The 20,407-nt window shown below is 36.1% G+C and overlaps 1 protein-coding gene across 13 annotated transcripts in view; it reads right to left on the reverse strand.

Annotated features, from left to right (window-relative positions):
* DOP1A (DOP1 leucine zipper like protein A) overlaps positions 1-20,407 on the reverse strand; it is a 62,157-nt gene that overhangs the window by 19,074 nt on the left and 22,676 nt on the right. For 11 of the 13 annotated variants that reach the window (XM_014266301.3, XM_014266297.3, XM_005485941.4 and 8 more), the window contains 13 exons: positions 19,871-19,979; positions 17,485-17,605; positions 16,670-16,789; positions 14,881-14,995; positions 14,428-14,457; positions 13,783-14,016; positions 10,723-11,347; positions 7,582-7,856; positions 6,809-6,961; positions 4,707-4,807; positions 3,165-3,424; positions 477-2,484; positions 265-376 (listed from right to left, as the gene is read on the reverse strand). In XM_014266301.3, coding sequence (XP_014121776.2) covers positions 265-376; positions 477-2,484; positions 3,165-3,424; positions 4,707-4,807; positions 6,809-6,961; positions 7,582-7,856; positions 10,723-11,347; positions 13,783-14,016; positions 14,428-14,457; positions 14,881-14,995; positions 16,670-16,789; positions 17,485-17,605; positions 19,871-19,979 — 4,263 coding nt within the window. The remainder of the gene's footprint in view (positions 1-264; positions 377-476; positions 2,485-3,164; positions 3,425-4,706; positions 4,808-6,808; positions 6,962-7,581; positions 7,857-10,722; positions 11,348-13,782; positions 14,017-14,427; positions 14,458-14,880; positions 14,996-16,669; positions 16,790-17,484; positions 17,606-19,870; positions 19,980-20,407) is intronic. The other 2 variants (XM_074538316.1, XM_014266298.3) reach the window with 1 other exon arrangement.

Genomic DNA, 20,407 nt, shown 5'->3' on the forward strand with positions numbered 1-20,407 from the left:
TCTTAAAGTTAAGGAATTAAACTTTCATTATCTCAGGGTAACAGAAAAACAAAAGAAGCAAAGAAATATAAGAATATTGTCTCAAAAGTATCATCCAAAGAAACATGTTTTTCTGTTTGTAACGTCAATAAACCCCCATATTTATAGCTAAGACAATATATTTGTTCTTTTTGTCACCCAGATCTTCATAACTGCTAATATAATCACAGTCCTTGATTTGACATGAATTGCCTAGGAGTGTATCAGACACCCAGATAAGTTCACCTGATGATACTGTGTAGATGGATCCAGGAGGCAGTAATGAATTATTGTTGTGATCCCTTCTAATAAAGTGAGAATCATATCTGGGGGAGTGACTGATGCCATCCAGAGAGGCCTAAAAGAAGAGTAATTTTTTTTACTGAGTTAATCTGACAGCAGAGTAATTCAAAACAATCAAATTCAGTTAAAAAAATTATACCTCTATATACACATACCTATTATCAGATAATCCAGTTTCATATTTATACTGCTGAATTAAATTATCCAAGTTCCTGCAGAGCTGAAGAGTCACTGAAACAACCACCCTTTGAAGAACTTTTCCCATGTAAGGCAACGTAGAAGTGATAAGGCCAATCCACTGGGGATGCATTTTACAGGCACAGTGCTGGTGCAAAGCTCGTATCACTGCACACAGAAACATGCCTTGGCAGGTTATTGGCTGGGAATGCAAATACTGCAGAGAAGTCATCGGCTGCTGGGGACCAATGTGCTCCAGGTCTGTTATGACAAAGTCAAACACCGTTTCATTTTCCTCAGGCACAGTCATTACTCTGTGTTCCAGCACAATCAGCCGCTGAAGTACTTTCAAAAGTTGTGACTGCAGAGTACTACCATTGTCAAACTCATCCTCAGAAAAATTTATAAGGCTGTCTTCAGAGAAGCCTTCTTCTACAGCCACTATGTTTTTTCCAGCTATCTTTTCACTGTGCCATTTCTGGGCACTGAAGATAGAAGACAGTAGACAATGCAGGATCACCTTCTGAACCTTGCACTTGGACAACATGTCTGAAATAAAACTAGGAAAGCCCTTGGCAGAGCTTTCTATCACTTTTGCCAGCTCAGCAAAGAGGAGTGTCAGAATTTCTATACTCATCATCTGCATGTTGCGGTTTCCTATGAGGTCTTGTGAGGTCACTTTAACGTGAGTTGGATAATGGCTCCGCATGTAGTACAGACACAAGGAGATGAGAATTTCTATGTACATAGAGCTCCGAAAGTTATGGTTAGAATCCACTGGGATGTGACTGTAGAAATCCTTGCCCATTACAGATATTCGATGCCTAGCTAGAAGATTTTGGAGCAATGAAAGCTGAGGAGTGTATGCATTGTTGACACTGGTAGTGGAGATGGCACTTACAAAAGCTGAAGGATTTGTTTTCAGAATTGCCTTAATTGCAGAAAAAGCATACAATGTCCTTGAAGAGTCGTACAACTGGAGATAAAGCAGCACATGTTGATACAGTGGATGGATATTGAAGTTAGGAGATTTTCGCATTCCTGGGGATCCAACGTCACTTTCTATTTCTGAAATTTCTCCTTCTCCACAACTGTACCAATTTTCTAAATCAAGACCATCACTAAAGAAGACATTTGTTTGTTTCAGCTTTTCTGTTTGTGCTTTCTTCTTCTCTTCATCTTTCTTTTTGGCTATTTTTACCTTAGGTTTTGCACCTGGTTGCTTACCAGCCTCTTTAACAATTGTTTCTTTTTCTGACATTTTTTCTGGTTGCTTTCCTTTAAAGCTGAACTGAATACTACTGTGGCTATGTTTTCTAGACTTTGATTCAGTGGAAGAAAGAGTAAGATCAGAGAAGGACTGCTGGCTTTCTGCAATACAAGGTGAAGAGTTATTTCTTGACATTTCATCTCCTAAGCTCTCAAGTCCAGTCTCAGTTGAGGCTGATAGTAACTGTGAGCTGTCATTACTAAGTAAACTACTTTGGCTACTTTGAATATTTTGATCATCACTTTTTGTAACTTCTACAGAGCTTTCCAATGAGCTGTATTTACATGAAGCATCCTCAGAGTGCAGACTGTCTTTAACTGGTTCAACTTCTTCTCCAAGACCACTTACAACTTGGCATATAAGATCTGTAACCACTTGTTGCACGATTTCATCAGGTGAGTCTTCTTTTAGAGTCTGAGAGCTATCTTGAGCACTCAGGCTTTCTGTTTCCACTTCATAACTGAGGCTGTCTCCAGCAGATGACTGAGAACAGCCAGAGTCAGAACTCTGCAGTATTTCAGCCTGATGATCAGGAAGGTCAAAATCAGACACAACCATTGGTATGGTCTCACTGCTGGTACTTAACAAGGAAAGCCTGTCACTCAAAGGATTGACAGTCAGGCTGAAGTTCTCCATTTCATCCACACCAAGTTGCTTCTCATTGCCTTCTTTAGGTGTAATAAGTTGTCCTTGGCTTACAGGCATGTGGGAGAATGCTTGAAGAACACAAAAAAATGTATACATATGAGATTTTGTTCTTCAGAATAAGAATTCAGAATTAAAATTTAGAATTTAAACTATTATTGAGACCTCAAATCATGAAGGCATGGTAAATAGTATCTTTCTATTTCATAGAAGAAAAAATACGTTAATAAGCAAATGATAAGTTCACAAAAACAAAGCAAAATTGTTTTAGCAGTACACCTTAGAAAAAAACCATAATTCTCTGTGAAACATTATGCAGTCTTATCTGCTTTTGTTTTCACAAGAAACAGAACTAGTAAATTCTAAACTAAAATTATGCAATACATGCAAACACCTTCAAAATTGCTGGTATGTTTTCAGCAAGCCCCACATCATTCATAAAAATGTTTAATTTCATGGTTCAGCATCAAGCCATATTCTTATGCTCTACCAAGACTCAGTAAGATGTAACAAAATGCTCTGCATTAAAATACTTGCATATCATTTTAATGTAAAAACAATACAACTTTAAACAGTACTTGGGGCACACAAACTTGAATTAGGAAAATACCACACACATGCAAATATAAGCCATAGTTATTCCAACACCTTTTTCAGTTACCCTCAAAAATTTCTACTATGACTTCAACATTGCATGTAAACAGCAAGCAAAGAAATTAAGAAACTTCCTACAGGCTTCTTGTGTACATACCATCAGCACAGCTGAACTTCTGCATGAACTGCTTTTCATTTTCTTCTTCAGGGTGATTGGGAGATTTAGTCCAGTAACATTCAGCCTGAACTCGCTGAACTGAAACTCGCTGAGTTTTTGGATGGAGAAGCAGCAGGAGCAAAGGTTCAAGAACTCTTGCAATATCATGTCTTTGAAGCACTTGATTTAACCAGGCTTGTCCCACTGACCAAGTAGAACCATCCAAGCTATTGAGGCTGTCCAGCATGATAAACAAAGATCTAGAATGGAAAGAAGAAGAAACAATCTAGTGGATATCCTACACTACTCACAGAGTAATCCCATTTTAATCTCATACATGACAAATTTAATGCCAGTACATACTCCAGTCTCTTCTCCATACAAAGCAGTATTTTTTTGGGAATCAAAACTTTGAACCTGCTCTTTATATTTTAGTCTAGTCTAATGAAGGAATGGGCAGGAAGAGCTAGTAACAAAGTCACTTTTAACAGTTGCTCTAATAGTAGCAAGATCAAGAATTTGTACAGCTATTAGCATAACAAGCTTTTGTTGTCTTGTAAGTGGTATGCCATTAAAAATATATAAAAGTCAATTCACAAGGATAGATGGAAAATAAAACATTCAAAGATCTTGTCTGCAAGAACAGAGAGGAGATATATACTTTACAATTCAGCAGTTCCTACAACCATTATTTCCTTCTTTTAACAGTTTTAGTCTTGAGAATCTTTCAGACACGGAAAAACAATATATATAGTGGACTCTGAATTTTACCTACTGCTTTACATTTCCCAGTAGTACATGTTCATAAGCTTTTAGCTGTATGCACAGAATTTATCACCATTTATGCAATGAATGACAGCATAAGATACAGAAATAAACTTTTTACTCTACATCTTACAGCTAAGCATGCAATACAAAACCTAAATAAACGCTTTTCCACAACATTTGTGCTAGCTGAGGAAGACATGAGCAGTTCAGAGTCCAGATCTTCAGTCTTTTGTAAGAAGGTAGTTCAATACCAGAACAAAAAACAGAAATCCTCTGCTGCTTGCCATAAATGACCTCTTACACAAAACACAGATTAAACAAAAGAACCCATGTTTTCGCACTTACTTGCTATTTGGTTTTTAAGTTCTTTTTTTTTAGTTTTACTGTTACTTTCTGCATAATATAATTCAATTCTGGATTGATTTCTCTCTCCTGCTCCTGTATTTATCAAAACACAGCAAGAACTCAGATATTAAACTCAATATACGCCACAGTGATTTTAACTACAGTGATGGTCAATTAATATTGTCACCATTCCTTTTCCACACTCTTTATACCTTCCAGGAAAAAATTACAGCTTACATAGTCATCACTGTGAAAACAATTTTGTCTAACACAAATTCTTGTCCACAAATTCAGTTTTTGTCCTTCTTCCTTCCTCTCACATCTACACTGTAGTTCTTCAATTTTTCAATGCCCTATGTTGCCTGTATAATACCATCAAAGATTTTGGAGTAAAATTATTTCAACTGAATCAGACTTGCAGTCACCAACCTGTCAAAGGTGCGGCCGAAGGAAGAAGATTTGTTAATATGAAGATCTCGTGTGAGATGCCATAGCACTGCAAACTTGGCATGAGCTTCCATTCTTACTTTCTGTGAACCAAACCATAAGTTAGATCTGTCAGAATGTAAAACTTCTGATAAGAACTGGAAAAAGAAAGTCATACAACATCCTAAATTATATAAGATATAATGAAATTTACTTCTTTGATTATGTGTTAAAGTACTATTTTTTAATCTTAAAAGCAGTAGAAGCCAACAATAGGTGCCTATGAGCAATTAAGTACCATGAAAGGATTCTCTCCTTTCTCCATCTTGCCTTAGTTTTAAAGTTTACCCTGTCTCTTTCTATTCAACTTATTTTCCTTCCATTACTGCCATACTAAAAAGAAACAGAATAATTTTCTAGCTAGATATGTAGATTGAGCTCTTCACTAATGTGTAAATTTAACTCTGGAACAAATTGGACAAATAGGACATGCTTACTGTCCAAAGTGTGCATAATGACTAATGCAGTCATAGCAATGATATGCAGAATATCACAGAATATCCTGAGTTAGGAGGGACCTACAAGGATCACTGAAGTCCAGCTCAGGATATTTAATGGTAAAAATGGTGTAAAGTAACAATTGTTCTGTTTCCCTCTTTACTGAGGCTGATCCAGGCAAAGAGTTATTCCAGCAAGGCTGCAAACAACAGTAAATGTCGTGATATTACTTGAACACATGTATAAAAACAGCTTCACCCAAAAAGACAAGGAATCTAGTAAGCCTTAGTAAAGAGTGAACAAAGCACAGCCATCAGGACAATTACACCAAATAAATAACCAAAATTACTTCAAGTACTCTTAGTAATTTAGTTTAAGCCCTTAATAATAAGCAAAGACATGAGGACAAAGATTTTCACTTGTTTGTTGTTAGAATATATGGTTATAGAACATGAACTGTAGGTATTTGTACCTTTAACTAAAGTTAGACAAAACTAAAAATGTTAAAACCACTAACAATCTGATGTACTTCCAGACTTAGTTTACATCATACAACTTAAAAAGCTTTGCAACATCATCTTATCTATCCAATATCTGCCACAATAATGGAAACTTTAGGTAAAAGCTATTAAAATTATGAAAAACCCAAACAGTTCATGTTAAACAAACTAAATTTAGAACAACCTCTCCACACCAAAAATAAAAACCAAAAGAGACAGCATCACTTGTATTTAGAAAAATATGTTTCTCACAGGTAAATAATCCACAAGACTACTGCAAAATGCATACAGTTATACAAAATAATACACTGACAGTTACTGAATAGAGTGAAAATACCAATTCCCAAACACATTGAGATGACTCCATGTAAGCCCTTGCAATCCATGCTGTGAAGATGTAAGAAATTACTGCTTTCTCCAGAAGGTAGGCAGAAATAAGCAAGTTCTACATCCACAGTCACAGCAGTTTACAGAGCAGCCTAAGTGACACTAAAAATCATCACCAATTTCAACAATATGGCAAGCTGTGAACTGCACTGATTGGCAGACTGGCTCACATTCACTCTTCTTGACCTGGTAACTCTGTTAGAATGGCAAAAAGGTAAGCACTCCTGAAGTCACACAACCATGAGTTGCTAGAATGTGTAAGCAAGTAATTCCCTTCTATTCATACTGTTGCAGCTGTGAAAATTGCTCATATACCTGAAATTTAAAGCACAACACAGGTCTCAAGTTGAATGTCAAATTGACAGCCTCTATGTGAAACAAATTTCTAGGTGAGGAAAAAAAAATAAGTACCTGTCATGACAAGAACTCCTACTAACAATAGCAAAAACTAAGCACAAGCTTTAAGTATTAGGAAGCATCACATGACCTTGATAAGAGAGAAAGTCTCCAGCATAAGTCTGTTGCTGAATGGTGAAAAACCTCTGTTGCCTAGCATGAAACTAGAGACTCATCACAGACCTAAAATAACATTTGAAACAATGTAAGGCAATATTTCTTTCAATATTGAAGTTATTCACACCCTCCTCTGAGGGGTCCTTTATCTAAATATATTTCTGTATATACTTTACTCATCTTTAAGTAAATACATGAGCAACTTGCCTTGTCTCTGTGAGTCAGCTGCTGACTAATAACATCTTCACAAATGCTGGAAGATGGGACGAGGTTGTGCAGCTGGTAGAAGAGCTCCACACTCTTCTGATGATGCTGAGGAGTTCCATCACCCAGCTGGTCCCAAAGAGTTAAAGCTATATGCTTTGTACATGAAAAGAAAAGTTGCAAGAGACAAGTGAATGACTATCATGCCTTGTTCTGCTCCATGCAACAATGGGAGACATCACATCTGATGACACCCTGTGACCAAGAGGCAATCTGTAAAATGGTTCCTCTTGTATGAAGAGAAGCTGTTCAGAACACTGCAATAACTTACTACAAAAACAACTCCTGTTAATAAGCCAGAACAGAAATAAATTTTCATTGAAATATAATTAGCTACATAATATACTCTGCTGTTGATTATCTTTTGCAATAGATTTCTTACATGAATTACACAAACGCAAAAATTGTTTACATAGTCCTACATTATGAACATCCCAGTTTTATACCTTTGCTGATTAATGCTGCTATTCAATCAGGTTTCCTTTATATCTTTAAACTATTCAATTAAAGGATTTTCACACAAGTGGTCAGTAAGAGAATTGCAGGAAAAAAACTTACTGTGTATTTCATTCAGATTCTAACACAGGTTACAAATGTTATCAAAATATTCAGCAAGAAAATTTGGTTTAGTATATCAAGGATGGTAAAGGGACCAAGATTTATTCTTCACCAGACAGAAAGTCTAAAGAAAACAGCAATGAGATACTGCATCTAACCTTGAAGAAGTCTGTCTTTTCAGCCATGTATCTCAGATTGCCTTGAGTAAGAGGAGGTCTGATGACGACAGCCACTCTCCCCTGGTTAGGACTAAGAGGCTGGGCAGTTTCCACACTGTTCAGATTTTCTCCAGTGACAAGAGCAACGGATTGAGTCAATCCAACCAAGTCCATCACGAGGGAAATAGTGACACCCTGAACACTGAAATTGCTTGCCTGCTTGCAAGCATTCATTAAAGTCTGTAGCCACAGCGGAGGCTGTACTTGTTCACAGTCTGAAACAAAAATCACAGATTATGCATTTATTTAACAATCTAAATATTATGGAATTTTCCCCTTGTATTCCATAACTATATGTGCAATTGTCCCTTCATATTTTAATCTGCCCATTTAGGAAAATGCAAGAGGAAGATACTTCCTGATGTATCTTAAAAATAATCCAATTAAGAATGCAATGCTGTATCACTTCAAACATTTAGTAATCAAAAATTAATAGAAAGATTTTAACAAGAAAGAGAAAAATTTTGTGGAAATGCATTCAGATGATTTCCTACTTCAGACAAAACTGGACTTTTAGTAGTTAGAACATCCTTTCATTCACTTTTCTTCTTCACAAAATTCTTCAGCAGCAATCAGGAACCTGCAAAGGTTAACCCTCTTAACACCCTAGATAGTAGTCTGGAATAATTCTGTAATATATTTTATAGAGCCTAGGATAATAAAATATATTATATACACTCAGACTAATTTTAATTTGACAAAAACAGATTTGCCTGGCAACATTTTAAAAATAGAAATCTCTGTGAAAATTGATGGTTTGGTGCAGAGCTATGATCCATTAGACCATACTCTGTTTTCACTGTAGGTGGTTGCTTCCCCCTTTTTACTGTCCTCTCACTTTATTAAGCCATTCTCTAGGTTGATACTGGAAGTGTCTTTCTCTAAAGTTCACAGCCAACTCTCCAAGTGAATATTGCATCCTTTTATTTTAGAGATACCAAACTAACTTCTCTTAAAACTTCAAAAGGACTCTATTGATCATGTTCCCAAAAAGGCAAATACATCTAGAACCAGACACAAGTGAAGAAGTGCTATTTAACAGGCAGAAATACAGAACCCTTTTAGAATCAAGAGAAGAATGATGCAATTTCTAATTTATATCCACAGCTCCACTGGAGTCTAAATATACCTAACAATTCCATATTGTATTCTAGAGTGTACAGATACAACCATTGTTTTCAGCTTCACTCAATTCCCTTTTTAATTTCTTCAATAAAGATAGCTGAGAAATTAGGCATACTGTAGAATTAAAGGACAATCATATTAAATATCAGATTAACTTGTCTTCTTCAAATAAACAGACTGACCAGTGATTAAGAGCTATAGGGTCATATCATTCCAAATTTAGGAACCCTTCAACAAACACAGCCTCTTCTGCAGTACAAAAGCCTCATATCAACAGATAGGATAGTGTGAGAATTATGGAAACTACCTTCTTCCATTCTCTGTTCCAGTGCAATTCTCTGTTATGGGAAGTAGGCCCAGCACTATTCCCACCTGCCCTGACATTCTATACAACAGATGTTTACATTTGAAACAAAATCCTTCCTGTTGGTTTTACCCACCTACAACAGATGCTTATTCCTCAAAGTTACAGTGTTTAATAGACTGCAAATGATAACTCACAAATAGGAACGTTCAGATGATGAACAAGAAACAAATCCAAGGCATTTACCAAAAGTGAAAGGAATTCCTAGAAGCACTGCCCTCACACAAGGCACACAGTACTCAAGCTCTACAGGCTCTCTGCTCTACAGTGCACAAGGCAGCAACAAGCAAGTGCTATGTGCACCAAAAAGTAATAAGCAAACAGCTGACATTTTAGTCTTTGGACACAACACTCATTTGTAGGCTGTTTGGGAGAAATAAATAAATGAACATGTAGCATTTTCAGGGTCATACTATAAAAGCACAAATATTCTGAGATAGATATTTTAAGAAAGGTAGAAGATCTTTGCCATTGTCACGCTCATAACTAATAAACAGCTATAACCAAGCTGCCTTCAACTGACAAATATTTTGTATGTCTGGATGTTACAAAGTCACATATATGCTCTGCTCCTGGCTATAATGAAGACATAAACAACACATCTTAAAGACCACAAAAACAGAAGCAGTCATGCTTACAAGCTGGCTTCCAAAACCAAAGAAACTACTCATCTCCAAGTGCTGCTCACCACTTAGCCTTGATTTGAAAATTGTAAATAAGAACAAAAAGCTGCAACTAGGAAATTTCCTAGAAAAAAATAAAACCAGAGATGACTGTGACATTAGACAAAATTAGTGTTACTATTTTTTGCATGTTCCAAGCATATCCACCATGAAAACATTCTAAGAAGCAACTCTCAGACTGCAGATCAGAAGTGGATCCAAAATTGGAACTGTGAACTGAAGACTTTACAAACTGTAAAACTGTTCATTCTAAAATGTCACAATTTACAGTAATCCATAATTCAACGATTTAATCATGTCTGTATCTGAATAGTGTCATCTATCTGTGAACACATCCATACCTCACCAAAACTCATCATGTTTATTTTGTTTCTTAATGCAATTATAGAAGAATTTTTTGCAAGAACTGAGCCTTTCATAGGAGCAAAGTAGAATTAATTAAATTTCTTAGCTGGTATGATTTTTATTGGTCAGTAGCTTACAATTTCCATGTATTGCCAAATTGAACAATGTGCCCATCAATCCAAAACTGATAAAAGGAAGCTAAAACCATATTTGATGTGAGCTGTGGCTATTGCAATATGACAAAGAAAACATTGTGGATCCATACAGTAAAGAGGAAGACTCAACAATATAGATTCTACTCTCAGGCTTCAGTTTGCATAATTGATATTTTTCACCCCAGTATTAATTACTGTCAAATTCCATGCCAGCAATATTCTTAAAAATCTATGAGAAAATAATTTAGTTTCCAAACATAAACTAGTTGACACAGAAGAAAACTTCGATTTCTGAGAGGAACAGCAAACAATAACACACACAAAACACGATAGTATTACATTAAATTTTTTGGCAGAAATATAAAAATGATTATTTAAAAAGCAAAGAACAAATGAGAGTGCAACTTACCAACTTCAGGCTTCCCAGGATGTAGTTCTGAAGTGCGGTTTCCCTCAGCAATGTAAACAGGAAAGCTCGAACATTCAAGGTAGAGCTGACAAGCAGCAATGAAGGCAGGAAGGTATTCTTTTGGTGATTTCTTCTTGGTTGTTTTCTTCACCTTAGCATCATCTTGTGATTCTCTGTCCCATTTTGTGCTCTGTCCTTGTGCTCTAGTGGGATCTACTGGAAGCTCTGCCGCTAAGGGCTGAGACACGGAATTATTCTGAATGATATACAGGTTGATAAATCTGGTTAAAAACTGTTGGACATATTCCAAACAGCACTGCATTGCAGTCTTTTGGATTGTTTTCCCACTGCGAGTTGCTGTCCCCTGTGTCATTACGGAAGGAGGCTGCACAATGGTCTCCTCAGAACCCACAGTTGATGCTGTCTCAGTCTCTGAGGATGTGCTACCAACAATAGGGATGCCAGGAGCACCGTGACCTTCATTCAGTGCTCTGTCAATGTCATCAGTTGTATCTGCCTGGTATTGTACAAACTCAGTGAATCCACTTTCTGATGATCGACTGCTTGGAGGATTTTCACCATCTTCAAACACATCATTAGGATTTTCAAGTGACACTGATGGCACCTGAGCAATATAAAAGTTTAATGACTGTTCAAAATAGGTAATTTAGGTCTTAGCAAAACAATATTTATTAGTGTCTTCATTTGAAAGCAACAATTTTATTCCAGAGTTTTAAATGTATTCATACAAATACATTTTATGCAAAATTATATTTGGTGTTTCTGTAAGCCTGCCAGACTAAGCTAACATTAAAAAAAATTGTTTATCAAGAAAAATATTTAAATCTTATTGGTTTTATCATTTTCTTCATATCATAACTATGTCTACTCTATCATGAAAGAATGCTGAAATACATAGGCATAGGTATTATTAATTTATACAGCATCATAAATCATCAAATACAAAGTTATAATTACAAAAATATATAAACTTTTCATTTAAAAACTACTAATCATTTGCAACTACAAAGAAAATGAATCATCTCCTCAAAATGCAAAAGAGAGGTTGCTACAACAACAACAGTTCTTCATGACTTTTATACCTTAATTCCTTATAATTCAGAATATGCATAAATAGATGAATGGCTTTTGGTCAGAAAAAGCACCCACAGTGGCTTTTTGCACTGCTCTAGCCCTCTTCAGTCATAGTAACTGGTAGTAACTGCTTCCTGTTAAGAATGTCAGGTAGGAAAACAACTGGAATAGAAATGCATCAGTCAGTGGCCCTAAATGCAGCTGCCCACTCACTTCTAATCCTGCATTTTACCAGCAATGGCAGATGTTGACTGAGATCTAACAGGCCCAGAAGTTGTTTTGACTCTAATCACTACCTGTGCTAAATACAGAACTTGAACCTTAAGTAATAATATGAAAAACTTTTTCATGAATAAATAAAAACAGTGACATTATTATTTACAGTGAATAATGTCTTGCTTTACCAGAGATGGAATAAGAATGGAAATTTGAGATATTACCACAGAAAACAGTGAAAGTTATGTACCAGAAAGCTTGAAGAGACATAAATGATGACCCAATTTTACAAAATACAATCTAAAAGTGATTAGAAGCATGGCAAATCATTTCACTATCTCTTAAGAGAAACCATGGCCACATATGAGACAGTTGTAAGCAGAAGGCCACTGAAGGTTCAAAGGGCAATATCATTCAATTAAAACAGGCTTTATTAAAAAAAAAAAAAGGCAACCAAAAAAGAAAACCAACTCCAAACCCCAAAAGAACAAAACAAGGCAGGTATCAATTAGCTAGAGAGAATAAGGATAAGATCCTGAATAAAGGATGCTGGAGTCCTAATTGACAGTGGGAATGTGAACCAGCAGTGGATTCCTTTGGTGAAGCAGACCAGCCACATCTAGGACTGTATCAGCAAAAGTACTATGACCAAATGAAGGGAAGCAATTAGTCCCCTCTAAGTAGTTTTAGGTCCACAACCAGAATATTTTATCCAATTCTGCACTCATTAGTACAAAGGAAACTCTGATGTACTGAGTATGCCCAATGCAAAGTCACCACAGGTGCTCCTGACATAGAAGGAATGCTCAGAGATTTGGATTTACTTGGTTTAAAAGAATGCTAAAAGCTGTGGAGGGTGTGAAGATGGCTCTATTGCTCTCTGTGAGTTCCAATTAGGCAGCTGAAAAGATGGAGATATGCTCAGAAATCCACAGTGAAAGAACACAAGGCAACCAACATAAGCATCAAAACTGGAAATTCTGATTAATTAACAGCGCAAACAAACAAGCTGTACAGAGAAATCATGGTAACTTCATCCTTGGAAATATTCAAAATTAAGACAAATATGATCCTGAGTGACATGACCTAGCTTTAAAGTAAAACCTAACTTTGAAATCAGCCCTGCTTTTTAGCAGGGCCCTGCAACTGTCACTTCCAACCTAATTTATTCTGTGATGTTCCTTAGTTTTTCAGCTGGAAAACAAGGATTTCAGGGCATGTCACTTAACATACCTCACATAGCCATGGCTGCATAGAACAAAGTGGACCAAGATAAAAGAGAAATAGCTGCTGGCTGGCTTATTTTATTTCTTTAATAAATTATTCTAGAAACTTAACAGTGACAGTTAAATATGTGATGGGTATTAAACCAATGCACATAAATTGGATGAGAGGAGAATTTACATATGCCTGATACATAACCAAAATGATGAATTCTTTTCAGTCCAGTTATTTTACTTCATGATACTCCTGAAGTACTTTACAAACTTCAGTTGATTAGTTTTTTCTTAGGCCCTGATTCTGAAGTGATTTATACATGTATAATATTCTATCTGGGTAAAAACCCCTAAGAATCAAGAAATTTTACCACAATTATGAGTTATTTTGATTACCCAGGTTTCACATATATTGTGATATCTAAATCTAATCAAAGACTTGCAGGGTGTTCAACACAGGCTGTACAAAACTCATTTATTTTTTCCACATAAGAAGCAAATGTGCAAGATGCTGCAAAACCTAATCAGTTACCTTTTTATTTTCCCATTCTTTGATGGAGCTGCTCTGTCCAGCAGGAAGCTGCAGGATACCATCTGTACCAGCAGAGAGTAATGGAGGCTGAACCTTACTAAGGATCTTTGAGCAGAGTCTGAGAGAATCAGTAAGCTCAGACAAGTGCAAAGTCTGAAGATGGCTTGTCAATGCAGAAATCATCCTGAGCAACAGCTGAGGCAAGTGTTCAGTCTGTATTTCAATGTAAGTCTCCTAGTAATAGGAGTAGTAAAGTAATAATAAAAACTTGTTAATTGTCACACCAAATTTCATCCTGAAATTTATTTTCTATCACAGAGCTACCTATCATTTGCTTAACTCTGCTCTAAACATACTGAACATGGAAAAAGGAAAATTAACATCTTAATATCCATGAATAAGAAATACATGCTTTACTAAAAAGTACTTATAAAATTAACTTTAAAGTTGGGTAACAAACAAATAGAAATATATTTAGCTCTTTTTCAAACTAGCACATATTGTTCATTATACAACAAATACATTTAAAAACATCATAAGAAGGCTGAAGAATGCTACTATTACTTTATTAATCTTAAGATAAAAGTTTAAGAATGAAAGATAAACAAGTAAAGAGCTAAAGGAAGAACAGGCTGATTGCCATACCTGACACAGCACTCTCATACTTCTAGTAGGCTTTGAAATGAGAAAGCAAAGAATTGAGGAAAGACAGCTATAGAAAAACAGTTCCAACAGTCTTTGCTACATTAAGCAATGACAACAGAAAAAGAAGATACATCTTATGACATTTAAAAGATCCTTAAAAGAAAGCTGCACATTCAAACTAGCATATCAAACTACAAAAGACTATACCTGCAATGAATACACAGAAAAGAAAATGAGGACAGACCAAAATTTTCAGGTATAAGCATCATAAAACCCATTTCAGTTATGTCTAACCAGTCTACCAAGAATCATACAATGAACCAAAAACTTCTTTTAATGTCAATTTATGTCAATATATTTTCAGGAAAATCAATTAATAAAGTATATATAGTATTTCTGCAGACCATAAATATACAGAATCCCAATGTTAGTAATGAATAAAGGAATTCTTACCAAAGAAACAATATCCAACAAAAAATCCACTAACAAGCAGAAATTTGTCAGAGGTAACTCAGATTGCTCACTATCACCTCCAGGCCCAGTTTGAAGTCTGGCATGTAAAGTCCTCCTGGAAAATTCAAATAGAGTTTCACAATATTTTTCATTCCCCTTTATATTGACCATATTTCTGTAACTTAATGCAAAGCTGCATATATTGGGTGATAATCACTATAAATCAATAAGCAATTTCTCATTTCACTGTTAAGTAGCTTATCTGGCCTCATGCCATCCTTTCAGAAAAAGCAGTAACCAGCCTTTTGGTGTAAAACAAACAGTCTTCATTTGTAAAATAAGGAAATTCAAGCTGCAAAAAATTGAGCATGGAAGACAAAAACTTAGATAATAGAGCAGCTCATGCAGGAAAAAAACCTTAACAAAAACAATTCTCCAGATTTCATTTATTTATGATGCAACTTTGTGTCCATGATGACAGTAACACTACTTATATGTAGTGAAATACTCACCTGCATGTTACCTGGCTGTAGATGATTATCCTTATGTTAGCAATTCAGCCCAACACACAAAAATCAAGTCATAGACATCTAGATCAACCTCTCACACTGAGCAGGACTGCTAAAAACACTAGATAAATTTGTCCACAGTTTTGTCTAGCAGAGTTCTGGAAATCTCACAGGAAAGTTCCACAGCCTTCCTGGCTTCCACTGTTCCACCTCTTCCACTACTGCACATGTTCTTAGCAAAGCTTTTCTCAAAGTCCAACCTGACCACTTGAGTGAGCACTTGTTGCTGTCCTTTGTTTTCCATCAGCTGTTATAAAAAGTATAGCTGTATGAACTTTGCAAATGCCTTTCAGGAAGTCATAAGGTGCCATTCCATTTCCCTCTTTGCCAGGCTAAAACAAACTCACCTACCTCAACCTTCAATGCAATGGCCTATAACTGACCAGCTTAGCAGTTTCTCTACCAGAGTCTCTTCAGTTTCTCAACACTTCTCCTCAGGTGGCGTGTCCAAAGCTGGACACAATATTCCACGTCTGTCCTTAGAAACACTAAGTGAAAGGAAAAATAATTTCCTTTCACCTGCTGCCCATGGTCCTCACAATGTAGCCCAAGACACACACACAGTTACTCACTGTTGGCTCATAGACAAATTCATGTCCAAGTATCTTAATATTTTATCAAGAAATTCCATAAGCAATGGAAAAAAAATTCTACTAATTTCATTTGACATCTCTAAATCATCTACCCCTTGCCACAGCAAAAATCCCTGCTCTTCTGTGGTCCCTTCATCCCCTTCCCTCCTGTTAATATTTTCAACTTTCCCTGATTTATGGTTTGCTATTTTCTCCTGTAGCCCTGCTTGTCAAGCACAGAAACCCCACCCTTCTTTTTCCCTAAAAGAGCAGGACAAATGATGACACAGGAGGTGTCTGGCAAATCTATCAATTTTACCAAAAGTGATTTGGACAATGAGTAATCCTGTACTGGCCAGACAGAACAAAAATTAGCTTTGAGGTTACTCTGGAGTCTGTCCTTCAGCAGAGGGGCTAATTCTGTCTCTTGATTTAATCCAAACACTGAGTTTATGAGAACTCACATTGCTAAAACCCACAATTACATCTGATGAAAACTGTCCAAAATGTTGAAATTATAGGGATGGGAGGAAAAAAATACTTACAGGCTTAATGATCTCATGAGACTGACTTCTTTGAAGAAAAAGGTACACAAAACAAAAATTAACTTCAACTTTACCCATACAGAGATTAAATATTATCACCTACCTACAACACTCTTCAAACCAACGAGCAATGTAATCCCACATATAATAAGGCTCGAAGGAATTGAATAGAAGATTGGCAGTTTTAATCAATTCTGCTGTTTTCTTGTTTTCTCTCAGTTTGCTGAAAGAAAATAGAAAGAATGTTTCATATTTTTATACTTATTTTTCAAGTTATATAACTACACATCACTGTGAGTTTACCCACTGTCAAATAATGCTGACAAATGATCCTCCTCCCATCCCTACAAGTAGCTGTTGCTCGAGGGCTCAGGATATTGGCAGGCTGCTCGTACCAATGTCTTTTCACAGTTGCTAGGTTTCTCCTCTATCCTTTCTTTAATATTTGTCTTTTAACCACATTTTTAATAGATCTGTTTTTACCATAATTGTTCCTACTGTTGTTTCCTACCCTCTCCAGCTTTGAACATCCCTGTCCTCTCCAGCTTTCAAAATATTAAATTCAAATCTTCAAACTCTATATCCCACTCCCTAACTCTCTTGTAGCAGTCCTCATTTTTCTATTACAAGAAAACTCAGTCAATTTTGTTTTTGAAGAACACAGATATAAAGAATATCACAATCAATAAATCAAGCATTTTTTGTCATAGATAAAGAATAAAAATTGTGCTAAACATTAAAAAATGAAAATAATAAAGCCAACCACTTCACACTTTTGCACTGAACACAAATTGCAATTAATGTCAATAGATCCTGTATCATGCAGAAAACATGTCACAGTCCGTCAGGCTTGACAGTCATGGTTCCAGCAACAAAGATCCATTATTTAATACAAAATACATTATACTCATTATTTACCTGCTTAGCTGTGTGTGATCTTTGTTGAAAGATGGTTCTGTCTGAAGCTCCAGTTCTGCCTTGCACTGTGTATATAATGTTCGAAACACTTCAATCAACACATCCTCCAGGATGGCAGGGCCTAGGGAGAAATACCAGCAGTCACATTCTTGAATTACAGCATTATCAACAGTTCACAGCTGAAAGCTATTGGAATCATTAACTAGCTTTAGTCATTGAAACCACAACAGTTCTTCTAGTTCAATCTCATAAACTACCTGAATGTCAGAAGGTTTGGTTTGTTTGCATTCCAGAAACACTGAGACAACTGTAGTGCCTGGGAGTACACAAAGCACAAGTCCCATGTTCAATGTGTGTACAATGGCAGCTGGGTGCAAACACACCGAGTGCAAAAGCTGTGCAGTCACAGCAGGACACATCATGTTCAAGCCAACACACCCCTTTTACTAGCTCAGCTCAGTAACATGGAAATGGACTTCATGGATTCTTGATCACAGGTGCCTTGCAGTCAAAACACTTTGAAATACTCACCCCTAAGCTATCTCATGTTGTTAGCATAGGGACAATACACTCAAATATTTAAATGCAAATACAAGATAAAATATTTTGAGCATCATCCTTCTTTTTAATTTGAGACAGGTTTTTTTAGCTCAGGATATAGTCTGCAGGGTACTTTTGGAAGTGTTTTTGAAAGTGTGCAAATTGCAGCACAGAAAGCCAACTGCAGTCTGGGCTGCATTGAAAAAGTCTGGCCAGCAGGCCAAGGGGAGTGCTTCTGACCTACTCTGCTCTTGTGAAACTCCACCTGGAGTACTGCATCCATCTTTGGGATGCCCAACACAGAAACATGGACCTGCTGGAGCAAGTCCAGAAGAGGCCCACAAAGATACCAAGTGGGCTGGAACATCTCTCCTATGAAGACAGGCTGAGACAATTTGGATTGCTCAGCTTGGAGAAAAGAAGGCTTTAGAGAGACTTCATTGCAGCCTTTCAGTATTTAGATGGGGCTTATGAAAAAGAGGGAGAGAGACTTCTTATACAGGCAGATGGGAATAGAACAAGGGGGAACAGTTTTAGACTGAAAGAAGAGAGATTTAGATTGGATGCTAGGAAAAAATTCTTTACCCAGAGGGTAATAAGGCACTGGAACAGGCTGCCAGAGAAGCCATGGATGCCCCATCCCTGAGAGTATTCAAGGTCAGGTTGGATGGGGCTTTGAGCAACTTGGTCTAGTGGGAGGTTTCTCTGCCTGTGGCAGGGGCTTTGGAACTGGATGATGTGTAAGGTCCCTTTCAATACAGAACATTCTATGACTCTATAAACAGCTCCTCCTTTGGATTTGAGCTAAATCTCAATTTTGAAGAAAAAAACTCCAAATTTTTTAAAGGAATTTAAAAAGTAATCCTGCTTGAGAAATCATTTTTTATGTGCTTCCTAATCTCACTGAGCTGCCTTCAGTAAGAGTATGCTCACAGAGTGAAGCAAAAATCCTTTCAGATTATTCTATCTCATTTTGCTGAAAGAATCCTCAAAGCTTTGCTTCTTCATGAAATCTTAACATATACACTGCCTCTGAACATTTAGACTGATCCCTAGAAAACATAAATTACAAGGAAGATGGCAAATTTCTGACACATATTTAGTTCCTTGTAGTTCTTCTGTCCTGATCAATTCTTTTAATTATTGTATTTTTATGGTTTCATTATCCCAGTCTCAAATCTGATAATGGATTTTAAAAACTATTTTAATTTTTTTCATTCACCTTCAAAACTGTATTCCAAAGAAAAAGGCAAGATATCCAAGCCTCAACTGTAAATACATTTGTCCCATACTCCTCAGCCCTTATCTGCTAAAGAGGGCATTTAAACACTTTAAATAGAGGAGGGAAAATTGAAAAGAAACACCAAAAAGAAATCCCAACAAACCACCCACAAAACAAAAAAAAAGATTTGCTTCCTCTGCATAAGTTCTTCTTAAAAAAAAATTAACTGTTTCATTGTTAATATCTATCCTCTCTGTGTGTATATTAAAGAAATAACAGGTTATTCCCAAAAGAAATAGCTGAGATCTATAATAGTAAAAGTCATTATTTGATGAAAGAAATGAAAAAGATCCAATCTGCACATCTTCCAACACACAATTAGTTCTCTCTAAGACTTTGACTTACTGTTTCCTGTGTAGAAAGCAGAAAAAATGGCATTTGGTAAAAGGTAAATCTGATGAATACATTAAATTAAAAAAAATATATAGATACAGCTTGGAAGATCTAAGAAATCCGAGTAACCTGACAGTACTAAGCATATAACTTATTCAATTTGATAAAAAAGAAAAAAAATTTCAAAGCAGAATCACATGAAACAAATTAAAAAGAGTATATGAAAATTACCCAGTTCAGGCTTATCCAGCAAACTGATAAGAATTCGAAAAGGCTTTAAGTCTTGCATTAATGTGCTTTCTTCTCCCTGTCCATTAACTTGCAATATTCCAACCATTGCCTACAAAGAGCAAAAACATATCAGGAAAATAATAAGAAAGACAGAAAGTAATAAAAGCTGCACATAAAGGAAAAATTCTCAGTAGTGGAGACCACTATTTCATCTCACTGCACATCTCACTCTCATCTTCAGCTCAGTCTCCCACTATTAAGTTCTCTCAACTTTGCCTTTGAGAACATTTCTGCGGAACAGAACTTGTTAACTTGTATTTATTAAAAATCAAAATAGAGTATTATAGGCAGGTAACTCAGTATTTCTTAAGAATAAAATAGAATACATGAGCACTAATGAACAAATTATTTGAGAAAATAAAGTAGGTAGATATTAAGGGCTTAATAAAACACCATCTGTCCTATGACATACTCACTCACGAGGATGAAAACTTTCTTGACTAAATAACAATGACAACCTTGAAATAAATGGGAAGA

The sequence above is a fragment of the Zonotrichia albicollis genome, chromosome 3 (genome assembly GCF_047830755.1).
Source record: "Zonotrichia albicollis isolate bZonAlb1 chromosome 3, bZonAlb1.hap1, whole genome shotgun sequence".
NCBI classification, from domain to species: Eukaryota; Metazoa; Chordata; class Aves; order Passeriformes; family Passerellidae; genus Zonotrichia; species Zonotrichia albicollis.